We start from the raw sequence: 14853 nt of genomic DNA, 5'->3' as shown, positions 1-14853 counted from the left end.
TCATAGATTAAGAAACAGTGGTGCGAGTATTTTATCCGTCCTTTCGCGTGTGTCTCTTAGAAATCTCAACAACATTCAATTTTCTAGGTATAAAATTCTCACAAATGCAGCAAGAAAGAATTTTGAAATACAAATTTTGGATGATTTAAGAAAAACCATCATTTACTTATTTACCAACTTGGTCGGGGAATAGGCAAAACTCTGATGCATAGAAACCAAATTTTACGTAGGAACTTCAGATTTTGGTATTATCATTTGATAGGGATTTGGTTGAAATATATTTTAGTTCCATATATTTCAACCAAATCCCTATTAAAATCGAAACTAAAAAATTGAGAACTTCATATGTAAAATTATTCTTTGAATCTTGGAGAAGCATTACAAGATGCCAATGTATCTACAATCTACGTATAAAAAATAAGTTTGCTCATATAATGCTCGTATGCGAAGACTATACAGGGTGCCTCTAAAAGGTCTGTACAACACGCTACCATAGGTTCTTTATAAAAATAGGCCGATTTGACCCAACTCACGTCTATCCAAAAGTGCTTCGGTAAGGCGCCATCGACCGCCAAAGATCTTTAAAAAAAATCGTACTTTTTATTTTATCGGAAGATGATTTTACGGATTAAAATAAAATTCGGGATGTGAATGTAAAAAGGTCTTTATGATATCATTTTTTTAATTGTAGCCGCTGTGTAGGTGGTATGGTAAAATAAAAAAACTTTTTAACTAACCGTTCTGAATTTTTACCCACAGGAAGACAGTTTATTTTCAAGCATTTTTTGTCTCTTGATGAATTTCATTATCTGTGATGGTTTACCAAAAAAAAAAAAAGTTTAGGTATGATCTGGGGTATGATGTATGGCAATGGGATCACTACCAATGCGATTGTTCATAGCCTACCTCTATTTCCAACTTGCACAGATATTTTCTATTGCAACATTCATACTTATTGTAAATGTCGTGCATCATTTTAGTTTTTTTTTTTCGTAAACCATCACAGATAATGAAATTCATCAAGAGACAAAAAATGCTTGAAACTAAACTGTCTTACTGTGGGTAAAAGTTCAGAACTGTTAATATGACCGTTAAAAAGTTTTACACCTCTTTAGATGTGGATGGCCAGTATTTTACCATCTACATAGCAGCTACAATTTAAAAAAATGATATTATAAAGACCCTTTTTACATGAGACATTCACATCCCGAACTTTACTTTAATCCGTAAAACCATAAAAAATACGATTTTTTTAAGATCTTTGACGGTCGATAGCGCCTAACCGAAGGATAGAGGTAAGTTGGGTTAAATTGACCTATTTTGATACCAAGAACCCATGCTAGCGCTTTGTACAGACCTTTTAGAGACACCCTGTACATGTATATTAAGATTTATCAATTTATGGCTTGAAAAGAAATTCCTAGAGCTTAGAATTTGGACTACAGCAAGGATTTTTTAGGTGTTTGACATAATGAAACCAGATGACATTGCTTTTGAAGCGAAGAAGGATCTTTTAATAGCCAATTTTGGCGAGTCTTATTTAAAAAAACATAGGCGTGAAAGAATGGCCTATTCATGCAGTAATAGAATGCGTGAACTTTCAAGGATATTATTAAATTTTCGCATGATAACCAATAATAATAAAGCTAATTTTAAAGATATATTGCATCCTAAACACTTCGATACTGTATTAATGGCAGTTCGGAAGATTAGTGGTTTTGACCACGAAAAGAAGTCATTTCAAACTCCAAGTTTGGCTATGCATCTAGGAACCTCATTAAAATTAGCATGCGATGAACTTACACACCTGGTATTAAAACAAAGTAAAGGTTTCAGATGTAAATCGGCGGAAGATGCCCAGGTTTGGCTTACGAATATTAAGAATTTTAAGAAACTGGTTGAATCGCGATGGACCATAGAAATTTCGTCTTTAGCTAATAAAGATCTTCAAGAAAAGCGTTGGAAAAAGCCGCTATTACTACCATTGGTGAGCGACGTGAAAAAGTTTAGAGACGAAGTGACTAAGTTGGCAAATGACTCCGTATCCCAGCTACTTTTAAAAGAGAATAAACGCGCATTTAAATTATTAATACAATGTGTCTTATCGTTACTAATTTTGTTTAATCGTCGCCGAATAGGTGACGTTCAATATCTTAAGATCAGCGACTACAAATCAGATAAAAAGAGCAACTACACAGATTTCGACCATGTACTTACGGATGTGGAAAGATCATTGACCCAAAAATACAAGAGAGTACTCAACAGCGGTAAAGGTTCGAGGGCTGTTGTCATACTTATACCTGAAGAACTGCAAAACATGATTAATGTTTTATTAGCGGAGAGAAACAAGTACATATTAGACTCTAACAATGACTATGTGTTTGCCATGCCCGACAGTACGATTAAATGGGGAAAAGGTGATGTGGCAATTCGGGCATTGTGCAAAAAAATTCAAATTGAAAACCCTAAAGCTATTTCAAGTAACAACCTGCGGAAACAGATTGCCACTGTAACCCAAATTTTAAGTTTAAAACCAGAAGAGGCAAAACAGTTTGCAAATTTCATGGGGCATACTCAAAAGACTCACGATGAGTTTTATGAGTAAGTAACAAGCAACGACTGAAACATCAGATATCATCTACTTACCTTTTTTAAATGTATTAGATTACCGGTTGACATTTACCAAACTGCAAAGGTGTCAAAATTGTTGATGATGATGGAGAAAGGATCTATGCCAATCGAATATAAAGGAAAGTCGTTGGAAGAGATTAATATAGATTTTAACCTAGAATATGCGGAGGAAGACAAAATTGACGGTAAATTTAGGTAGATTTCAGTTACTGTGAAACATTAAAATATTTATAGGCACAATAAATAAAAGAAGTGAGGAGCCTCCAGGATTTTATGCAAACGAAAGATCTATTGAGATTGTAAATACAGGATTTAATGGTATTATTTTTTGTTTCCACAACCTTCATTTACTTACCTATATTATGAACTTTCAGATGTGAATGATCGAGAAAATCGAAGTCCCTGTAAGTAGAAATGCTATTTCTTTAAAGAGCCGAGATATCCATCACCTATAACCTATTCTACCAATAAAGCCATCATTAGCACAATCGTAACTAAGGAATTTATTTGGCGAATAAATGTATTGATAGATGGATATTTCGGCTTTTTGGATCGGTTATTTTTATTTCAGTAGTAGCGGAATGGATTTCTCTTATGGCCGGTTGTATAATGTCAGTTTGAACCTCCGGTGGAAATCAACCTGCGGTTGAACGTCAATCATGGGCCTTATTTTCATCATGGCTGACATTTTATCCAATCACTGACGTTCAACCGCAGGTTGATTTCAACCGGAAGTTCAACCAGACGTTATACAACTGGCCCTTAATTTAAAACAATACTTATCTATACATTTAATACTTTTAGGTTCCTCTCCCCAAGAGGAATTATCATCAGGTACCATTGCCAACTAGCATTTATTGAAATTTAAATGTAATTGATATCGTTTTCAGATATAACTGTTGCAGCTAATGAAAGGTCTCGGACAGTACCGCAAATACCATCAGGTAGGTACCTAAATAAATTTTTGGTACACGCTCTCCAAAATTGTTACTTTCCGTATCCATTTGAGTCCGCAAAATAAATCTTTAACGGCCTACTTAAAGTGTGATAACTTCAGATAGAACATATAGGTAGAGTTTAGACTATTTTTTTAGAGCTTTTACCAAAAAATTTTGTATGTACCACGTACGCAAAACGTTTTAGCGCACTTATCTCATTATAGACTCGGCTCCTCTGTCGCCTCGTCTTTAATACCGATTTGTTCGCTCAAACGGTATTTTGCGTACTTGATACATAAATATCTATTAAACTAAGCCAAACACATTTTTTTTTCAGATTTACCGATCCATGCGTCACCAAAAACATCTCGGATAGTACAGGACAGACCATCAGGTACTTTCGATTATGAAGTAAGAAACCAAATATACATAGGTATCGCTTTCAGATTTAATTGACGCTGATAGTGTAGCTGAAGTTCCAAAGAGAAGTGGACAGAGAACCTGTAAGTGTTAGCATAATTTGCTAACTACTACATTTAAATTTCCAGATTGGTCTAATCGGGAACTTCATTTATTAAAAAAAGAGTTCAGTGTCTACATTAATAAAGGTACCTATCCAGCAGGGAACGACATAAAGGAATTTCTTGAAAGAAATGGAATAAACAGAAGCGTCATTGTAACCAAATCAAAGCTACAACATTTGATTAAAACTAAAAAAGGACTATAAACTACAAGAAATGTTACCTTTATTTTACGTAATAGAATACATTTTTATTTTATTCTTCCACAATGTTTGTTTTATTACTAGTTAAGTACAATTAATGTTGTGCACCTACAGTCGACAGACCTTATGCGGTAGTAAGTAGATTGATATACATTTGGTAGATACGCACCTAGATCTTCAACACATAGGTAGCTGCAAAACGAATGGCATAATTTGACTTACCCACGTGCATCATAGTATGAAACCTTGATGTGTTAAACAGGATATGCTATAGCTTTTATTGGTCCTTCTAGGTCTGAAGTTTAAGTTAAGTTGAGTTCGTAAAGCAGCTGTGGTCACTTAAAAATAAAACCTTTTAAATAAAATAAAAAGAACAAATGTAGAACTTACCTCCACTCCACGGTGTTCCAATGACAGTCGCTGTCAACACACGCCGGAACAGGGCTATTAACGGAGAAAAATATGACAAAATTAAAATATAATGATAATGATCATGTTCCACGACTACGATCACGATGAGGATGATGATAATGATGATGACGATAATGATGATAATGATCATGACGATGACGATAATAATGACAATGATAATGGTATGATAATCATCATGATGATGATCATGATAATGACAATGGTAATGATAATAATAATCATACACTAACAATGCCCATATATTGGAATCATGCCCTACGCTAGAACAATACCGCAGAATGAAGCGCATAAAAGGTGATGTAGCGACTACACTATCCGACTCTAACCTAAAAAAACGTCCTTAAGTATATAAAAACTATAAACAACATAAACAAAATCTAAACACATGCCTATAAATTATGAAATATAGAACTTACCCCCATGGTGTGCCAATGACCGTCGCTGTTGCCGCACGCCTGAACAGTGCCATAAATGGAGAAAAATATAATAAATAAAAAGAACAATTAATAATATATATGCCCAAACAGAAAAAAAATCCAATTATAGGACAAAACTTAATAAATACAAAGCCAAGCAGAAATAATAATATCATACAAAATTCTACAATGCAAAAGCCGTTTGGATTAGGGGATGGCGATATATCAAATTTACCATAATCATTGCAAAACATAGACTACAGCACTACTGCAGTTATGATAACGAAATGTGGGCCAATCAGTAGAACACAGTCCTATAAACGTGAAAAAAATTTTGGTGAAACGTTTTTTTAATTTATCATTATGTGCAACTTAGAAAATGCACTTCACATTAGTATCCCATACAATAATCGACTCAGTACATCTTGAACCCATGTACCTACACTTACCTTGCGATATGTTCGTTGACACCAAAATAATTAATTATGACACTCACTATAAAATATAGAGTAAAACGTTAATGCATTTACCCAAATGTTAGTAGTAAAGGTAGTGGCAACATCGCCGGAAGTGACAACGAGAGAGATATTACACATTTACCGGAAGTGAATTGGTAGAGAATATGACTGCAGTTATATATTATATATATTAAAAATAAACAAGCGAAATCGCTTCCCCTCTTTAGAAAACTTGATAAAGCACATCCCCCTAAACTTATTAATAGACTGAAAAAAAATCTAGGTGTATTTCTTTTGGTGGAAGTCAGGTCGCCCAGTTTGTGTAACGGAAGTGACTACTTATTGCGTATATATATATATATAGGAAACACGTTCAAGTGGCACCAATAATGAGCATATATAGACGTTGTGGCACCCATATATGCGTAGTGGCACCAATTTAAGGTGCCACAACGTTTTCGACTATATTTACGTTCAGGCACCCTATGGGACTCTAAAAACGAAGTATGGCGAGGGTGCCACTTTGACCATATACCTATAGAATCGCGATTTTGGTTACACGCGTATGTCTTAAGGCGGCGCTGCGGTCGGAAATATTTACAAATTGTCTAACTGGCACCATTTACGTTGTGGCACCGTGGAATTTTAGCGTGCATTGCAGGCAAGGTCAACCGCTTCTCACCGATTATAGCTCCCCTTTTATGACCCCAGTTGTCTACCTACGTACTTCTATTTTGTCGACGAGTTGCTAGAAATTATATTTCTCGTTTAAAGGACATCGTTTATCGTCTTTGTTAACAAACGCAATTTTCCCTAAAATGAATCGATTACAAGCTTTCGCATTGCAATGAGCACTTCATATAAAAGGTTATTTTGCTAATATTCCTAAGGTTACTTTATAATTCCAAAGAGTCGAACACTACTGAACTTTTTAGCGGCGTTTGTAAGGAAGATCGATCTAACATTGACCGTTAGAAAAAATTTGTTAGGTAACCTTTGAGTATACGTCTTTGCATATTTACCCTTTTAAATTTATAGAACATGATCAACTCCCTACTGCAGTTAGATTTTGCGCGTCATTTTAATTACGCTGATCGTTAATTGGATTTGTTTATAAGGTGACATTATTGCATGCTTTCAAACGACTCCTAAAATTAAAAGTAAGTTTGGCCACATTGTACACTGTAAGATTATTTTTTTATTCGTAATTTTGGTATTTGAAACCCAATTTATGAATTACACGTGTAAGGATTAAGGATGTTGATTGATAGCAAAGTCAAAATCGATTATGTTGATTTCTATTACTGATATGAATTTGATGATGATCATTTATTTTGGAAATTGTATAGCATAACGGCCAATTCTCGCCACAATTTAAAAAATAGTAGTCAAGGAAGTTTTAATTAGTTAATGGTGGTAGATCTATACAATAATATAAGTTGGACCATGGTAGTCGATTAATCCACATCATTATACTGGTACAAATTACCGAAACATTAACTTCCAGACTACAGTATATTATTAGAAACCTAACTGGTTTTAATAAATCGCCAAAAACTTATCACCAGGCACTTCGAAAACTGTTAGATGGTTATCGAGACCACATTATCAGGAACCAAGAGACATGCTTGTGCAAATAGATACAACCTGTTCAGTTTTGCAATTCTGCATAATTCAATTTTCATAGTTTACCATTTTTTGAAAATTTGGGCCATGGTAATCGATTAATCCCAAACATAAAGCTGGCACAAATTGCCTAAACGTTCCTTTCTAGACTACAGAATATTATTAGAAATCTACTGGTTCTAATAAATCGCCAAATACTTATCACGACGCTCCTCGTGAAACTGCTGGACAGTTATCGGGGACCACAGTATCAGAATCCGAAAGACTTGCTTATTCTAAATAGACACAACCTTTTGAGTTATACAACTCTTCATAATTCAATTTTCATAATTACCCATTTTTTGAAAAGTTGGGCCATGGTAGTCGTTTAATCCAAAAAATTAAGCTGGTACAAATTACCTAAACATTCATTTCCAGACTGCAGAATATCATTAGAAAGCTATTGATTTTAATAAATCCCCAAAAACTGAACCAGGCACCACGTGAAACTGCTGGATGGTTATCGACGACTACAGTATCAGAATCCCAAAAACTTGCTTATTCTAAATAGACACAACCTGTTGAGTTATACAACTCTTCATAATTCAATTTTCATAATTACCCATTTTTTTAAAAGTTGGACCATGGTAATCGATTAAACCAAAACATTAAACCGGTACAAATTACGTAAACATTCATTTCCAGACTACAGAATATCAATAGAAAGCTACTGGTTTTAATAAATCACCAAAAACTTTGCATCGGGCACTTCGTGAAACTGATGGATGGTCATCGGGGACCACAGTACAAGGAACCAAAAGACTTGCTGGTTCTAAATAGATACAACCTGTTGAGTTATACAAATCTGTATAATTGAATTTTCGTAGTTTACCATATTTTGAAAAGTTGAACCATGGTAGTCGATTAATCCAAAACATTAAGCTGGTACAAACTATCTAAACATTCATTACCAGGCTACAGAATATCAATAGAAAGCTACTGATTCTAATGAATTGCCAGAAGCTTATAATCAGACCCCTCGTTCGTGAAACTGCTGAATGGTCATCGGCGACCACAGTACAAGGAACCAAAAGACTTGCTTATTCTAAATAGATTCAACCTATTGAGTTATACAAATCTGTATAATTCAATTTACATGGTTTACCACTTTTTTTAAGTTGGGCCATGGTAGTCGTTTAATCCAAAACATTAAACTGGTACGAATTACGTAAACAATCATTTCCAGACCACCTAATATCATTGGTTATAATAAATCGCCAAAAACTTACCACCACCCTTCTCGTGAAACTGGTGGCTGGTTATCGGTGACCACATTATCGAAAACCAAAAGACTTGCTTGATCAAAATAGATACATCCTTTTGAGTTATACAATATTCTTGAATAAATCTGCAAGGTAAGTTTTCGAATTGTTGTACATCTTCCGAAATCTTCATAAATGACAAGAATGCAGTAAGTGTATAGGTTCAGGAACGTCAAAGAAGTTTTCGTCAGGAATTAGTATATTATATACCACGGGACGAAAGTGCTTATTTTAATCCTTAATTTGACGGCAGCAAGCAGCAGTCCCAAAAATGGCCCCGTTGGAAATGAAATAGGGCATTTGGGGTGATAGGTACGTTTCAAAAGAGACGTGTACGTAGTAGAAACCGTAATTGAACGTAGTAGATATTCAAGAAGTTTGAAAATTTTGCACAAATGTGTAAATGTGCGAAGCTATCAACTGATTAATTAAATCATGTGCGGACGATGACAGGCATTTTTCACATATGGGTTAATTTCTTGCCCCTGCCTATTGCGGTAGCGCTTTTTTGCTGCGTTTTTAACAAAATTTACCAAAACTAAGTTAGTTATTGTGCATTAGGTCAATACATTTTTCAGTTTCTGCGACAAAACTAATGAATGAAGGAAGATTTTTCTCTACTAACTTAACTAAAGGCGGAGTATGACAAAAAGATCACAAAATCTAGTTCCTGTGCATTAAGTCAATATGTTTTGCCGATTCCTCTACGAAATTTGGACAAAGTTGGACATCATCCCGAAGTGATTAAGAAAAAATCAATTCTTTCCTCACTAATAGGGGGCCTACAAAGTAGACATAAACGGCTTTTACACTACTTCCCATAGTTGAGACCTCGTCCCTCAAACGACGGACGTCATAATCCATTTTTGAAAAATGCGGTAAAAATTTAAACACTTACGCTCTCTGAACACCAACAACAGTTGTAGATATCCATCTTCTTCAAAGTTCAAAACTATTTCATATAGGTACAAGTACAACACATTACGTGGTCAAATAGCAGATTAAAAAAATTTAAAAAACACTACTATACTCATTAACCAAAAAACAAAATCCGTATTCCCGCCAAAGTATAAGGAAAGAGCACCAAACTTTTCAAGAAACAGACAAATAACCGTTCAGTTCAGAGGGCATTAGAACACTAATCAGTGTTTAATACCTTTCATTAATTCGGAGGGAACATAATTCAAATTAGACAAAAGAATGCCAATTATCAAACATTTAAATCTCATTAAATTAGTCTGCTTTGTAACATAATAGATAGGGTAGATTTTTGTTTGTATTGAAATAATACAACGGATGTCATTACCTTTCTATATAATAGTAATCTTTTTTGGATATAAAGGATTTCTTAATTTACCTTTAATTGCTCAACATTATCTTAATTACATATTTATATTTTAGATAATATTGGCAGGCGTTCATCTATCATTTTATTTGTAGGAATTTGTTGCTAGAAATAAAATTAAAGAAAATCAATTTTAAGATTTTTTGTGCGTTTAATTACAAAAGATAGCTTAACAACTTTTTACAATTTTTTTAAATTTGAGCTCACTGTACGGATTATCTTCGGAGTCGAATCTTTCGAGATTGAATATTCTAGGGTTGGAGACGAGTTTTTTGGCGTAGGATTTCGATAAGGTTTAAGAGCGAAAAGCAATGGTAGAAAAAAACGGAGACAACAATAATTGCGTTGCAATCTATTTTTGCTTTCCAAAATTTGATGTACAGTAAAGATTCAACAAGGGCTTTTTAAAAGGCATTTTTTTTTCGCATTTTATTAAGTCAATACGTTTTTACACATTACCCATTTTGCTTTATTTAGCGGGATCGTATAACAAATAATCCAAAAAAAATGGATTTAGCTTACTAAAACACAGTGAGTTCAGTCATTTTTCAGATCTCTTCGTGCTTGGTGTTTTTTAAATGTGATTAGAGAAGGAATTAGATGATTCTAAATCAAAAATGCCGTCTCTATAGTTTGAACCAATATGGACAACCAAGGTAACTTTCTTCAAAAAGGAACTTTTTGTAAATTTTATTTATAAATATCGAACAACCTTTTAGGTTACATATAATAATCAGCAAATATATTTTTTAGAGTTCTTATGATTGCTTTTAATCATAGAGATACCATCCGTGTACTGGAAGATGGATAAGCAAGGTTGTTTGCTAACGATCTCTTTAAACTTGTTTATCAGATGTGATTGGAGGATGAATTAGATGATTTAAATCAAAAAGGCCGTCTCGATAGTTCGAACCAATATGGACAACCAAGGCAACTTTCTTCAAACAGGAACTTTTTGCAAATTTTACTCTAAGACAATTCTCCTAAACGTAGTTCAGAACCGCAGAACTGGGTCCGGACGGACGGACGAAAGAAGAGATAACAGTTGCCCTTTTTAATATTTAAAAAATAAGGGATACCATTAATCATTGATGTGCAACTAGCTTTTTTCCAAAATATATGGGGTTTGTTAAATGGGAAAAATATTTTCAATGTGATAGTGTGCTTAACGCAATTTATAATTTGTCATCAGAATGGCGGAGGTACTTTTTCCTACGATGGTCAATTTTATTTTTTTAGTTATTTAAATACAGAATTATTTTCTAGTTAATACAAAAGTACTATGGCTACTAAAGTTATTTAGTTTTCAAAAGAGTGTTTTGGAAACGGAACACGGGCGTGAATTACCTACTTATATTATAACTTATAAACCAATATGTGGAAAACCGGTTTGGAATGATTATTATTAATTAAACTGTAAAAATGCATCTAATTAAATGATAATTAGTTAAATTTAGAACATATCACGCTTTATTTTATTTGAATAAATTATCCTGGTAAAAGAAAATCTTAGTAGGTGGTAATGACATTAATAAAAAGCAATCTTTATTGAAAAATTCCAAATTGCAAAATGATCATCGTGAGAAAAAGAAATTATATACCATTCTGCGGTGAAACTGAAGGTTACGTTAAAAATATCGTAAGTATTCAAGTTCCTATTAAAAAATATTTTAGTAATTCTATCAAATTAATGCAGCGGCTCCAATAAATTGAACTAGGTAATGTATCTAAAATAAAGTAAATACACGGTCATTCATCGGGTGGGCGTGTATTTTAATCTCAAACTGAAAGTATGCTCAGTAAACTAAATAACGTCCAAAAGTGTTTTTAATATGTGGGTAAGTACAGGTAGGGGTCCCCTATTGTTAGAACCGCATTCCACTAAACAAAGGGTCTGTGCGGTCGAAAATCAACTGTACAGTTGACCTTCATATATAGGTGGTGCCACATCGCATATATGATTCTGCTCATATATAGGTGTCTGAACGTAGCTTTATCTCATTCAAAAGCCGGGTGCCGGTACGTCTATTTGTATTTGGGTGCGTCAACGTCGATTTACCTAATATATATATATATAAAATTCTATGGTTAGTTTCTTGATTGTTTTAGGTTTGTGTGTATGTTTTTTTTTGTGACCTTCACGAGCCGAAAGCCCAAAAATGAAGGGTTTCGTTGAAAAAATGTTTATTTTCTATTCTTTAAATTCGTTCTGTTCTGTTGACGAAAACAGTTTTCTTTAAATTTAAGAGTTAAGAGAACCCGTTACGCAGAAAGTGAAATATTGATCGACTGGCGATATATTTTAGTCTTGTAATTTCATTTATTACCTGCAATAAGCTTGCTTTCCTTTCTGAAAGCATCCCGAAGTAAAGTAATTAGCTACTGTAACTGTACATTAACGATCCTAAGCAGTTTATTGTAAAATGTAAAGGGTTTTCATCTCATTATTAAGTCGAGCTTACCTGTTATGTTCGTACCGGGATCGATCGATGGCGAACCTGCAACAAAAAAAAAAAATAATGAAGAATATACTCTATAAATGAAAAATTGCATCTATGCTTATTTGGACAATAGACTGAAATTATTGAGATCTTTACGTAACAATTTGTGGCCCACAATTTTTTTGTATTATTTATTATGCGCGTAATTGTTGCGTTATTTTCTTCTAGAATTTAATGCTATGTACAAATTATTAGTATAGTCTAGGTTAAATCTACACGTAGTCGAAGAATATCAGCATTGTACTACGTCGTACCGATGGTATGCACTGTGCGTGAAGCACGGTAATGGAAAAGCAGAAGAGACAAAGCATACTCCCTCTGCACTGAATAATCGAATGTTAGAATTGCTTATCATTCATACAGTATGTCGGCTGTAGGTGCGCAACAATAATTTGTCATCTGTCGATTGCAACAGTTGAAGGCGCCCTTCGCATCTACAAGAAGCATTCCCTGGTAGACAATTTTCTTAGAATAATTGACTCATAGCATGCACTCCTCCTTCAATACCAATAGGTCATACACCGGGGCATTTATCAAGAGCAAGTAGTCTATGGTTAGATTTCTTCCCAGGGAACATCATTATTGCTCAGTATCAGAGTTAAACTTGCCAAGATATTATTTACGCATATTTGTAAGTAAAATCGAGATTTGATAGAACTGAGTTGTGTAGCTTTACACAACAGGCCGTCTTGGGAACCATTTTCAATCCCGTTTCTAAATAGTATAGAATATAATACGAAATACAATCTAAGGATTTAATCTAGAGATGTGCATCCATTATGTCAGAAGTTTTTATGCAAAGTTGAAATCCAATCTAACAACATAACACATCAAGAGAGACGGAAAGGAGGCCAAGCTATACTGAAACCAGAACAACTCTCGTCTGTAAACTTCAATTATAATTCAGTGCATAAACTGGAAACAATGTGAGTAACTGCTTTGTATACTAGTCAAGATTAAATGACTTCGACGTAGGAATTCCTTCACGTTGACTTGTTTTCTTAACGTTTTAAGTGATTTTATTGCGTCTCGCCACGTTTCGCTCTCCCACGTTGCGTAATTGTAAAAAGTAGTAGGCAGTGGCGCTAAAAATGACCCCTTTCCCGTCATTGTTTTGATTCATTGCTACTTTACGGAGTTTAATTTTTTCAAGCATGCCATTATTTAACCTCTTTTGGAACAGTGTCAGCGCTATTACTTTTACAACACGAGGTTGATTAATTATATGGAAATGTGCCGACCGCTCTCAAATCGAGTAACAAGCTACCCAACTGAGTGGGCAGTTGATAAATTCCCATTGGTATTTGTATTCCATAACTTTAAATTGTAACGTTTTATTTATTCGAGCGGAGAGTTTGATGACGGAAATGAGGGGAGTAATATAACGATAATAGAATGACTGGTAATAAGGGATGAAATTTTACATATTGTCAGCTACGTGACAAATCTACTCTAAAGTAACATTTTATTCAAATGTCCTTCCGTAACCTTAGTCTACGGTCCCAAAGGGGTTTTTAGCGCCTTTAAAAAAATACGCTATTATATTCGTTATGGCTGGCTGTCCGGCTGAGATTTCAGCAATTACAATAACTAGAGACTTCAAATTTTCTGCTTCTGCTATAGTATAGACGTGCAGGCTCTGCACTGCATTCATTATAAGAAGGTAGTAGATGGCGCTGTGTTTGAAGATAAGCCATAGATATATAAATACTATGAGATAAGCACACACAGGAAAAATATTGAAGGGCGCCAAATTTGAAAAAGGAACTAGGTGTAATTTGAACTACTTTATGTCAAATGTGACTTTTTGATTAATTAGAACTCTGTAAAGGAACGCGGAGTGCGCGTATTGCAACAGAATTTGTAGCGCATTTTTGCAAATCTATCTGTAAAAATGTAATCTCACTAGGGCTGGCTGACTGGTGGGCTGCCAGCAAATTTAGGGCCAGTTGAAGAACGCTCGTAGAAAGACGAGTGTATGTGTATCTACCGGGCTGTGTAATTAGCAACTTTAGGGTCAAGGACGAGGCTAGATGATGTGGGGTCGATGACATCCAGGCGCAATCCCCGAGCTTGGTTTCCGAACGTGGTGATTTTTCAGTTTTCTTCTTCTATAGTTTTGGTCCGATTGTTTTCAAACTGGTGTCGTGGGAAAGATGTAAACGCGCCGAACTCCTGTTTACCGGCCGACGCCAAAATAAAATGCTGTTACGTTTGCGCAATGTATTTACAATATACAGGGTCATTCTTGACGAGCGTCAGTTAGAAAGATATGGAAAACCTTTGAAAATTGAGCTGAACTGATAAGTCCTTTAAAGGTTTTGGCACATGATGAATTGAACTAAAATATTTTCAAAATGGCGCAACTTCCGGAAATACCGGAAGTAGCCATCAACTTTGTTATTTTAAATAGGGACCCCCTATTTTTTCTACATTTTCGGATTCTACGTCGAATTTGGATTACAACGATACCCCATAGTT

The 14853-nt window shown here is 34.6% G+C and overlaps 1 protein-coding gene and 1 long non-coding RNA gene across 2 annotated transcripts; one reads left to right on the top strand and one right to left on the bottom strand.

The window, feature by feature from the left end:
* The first annotated feature begins 83 nt into the window (after window positions 1-83).
* On the top strand, window positions 84-4359 carry LOC116159859. Its single transcript, XM_031472946.1, has 9 exons — window positions 84-2601; window positions 2665-2816; window positions 2866-2949; window positions 3006-3035; window positions 3436-3465; window positions 3522-3575; window positions 3907-3963; window positions 4016-4072; window positions 4118-4359. Exons 1-9 carry the CDS (start codon window positions 1472-1474, stop codon window positions 4294-4296), a joined length of 1773 nt encoding a protein of 590 aa, XP_031328806.1. The 5' UTR covers window positions 84-1471; the 3' UTR covers window positions 4297-4359.
* On the bottom strand, window positions 4299-6352 carry LOC116159860. Its single transcript, XR_004143074.1, has 2 exons — window positions 4684-6352; window positions 4299-4631 (listed from the first exon to the last, which is right to left on the bottom strand). It is a non-coding gene; the product is annotated as an uncharacterized LOC116159860 (long non-coding RNA).
* Window positions 6353-14853: the final 8501 nt, after the last annotated feature.

This window comes from Photinus pyralis, unplaced genomic scaffold (assembly GCF_008802855.1).
Source record: "Photinus pyralis isolate 1611_PpyrPB1 unplaced genomic scaffold, Ppyr1.3 Ppyr1.4_LG1, whole genome shotgun sequence".
Lineage (NCBI taxonomy): Eukaryota > Metazoa > Arthropoda > Insecta > Coleoptera > Lampyridae > Photinus > Photinus pyralis.
The sequence above is the reverse complement of the archived record's forward strand: the minus strand, read 5'-3'. Positions and strand labels throughout refer to the sequence as shown.

Coding starts and splice junctions, on each gene's coding strand:
- LOC116159859 (XM_031472946.1), top strand. CDS start 1,472: ATGAAACCAGATGACATTGCTTTTGAAGCGAAGAAGGATCTTTTAATA. Junction 2,602..2,664: donor ACTCACGATGAGTTTTATGA/GTAAGTAACAAG, acceptor TAAATGTATTAG/ATTACCGGTTGACATTTACC. Junction 2,817..2,865: donor GGAGGAAGACAAAATTGACG/GTAAATTTAGGT, acceptor AAATATTTATAG/GCACAATAAATAAAAGAAGT.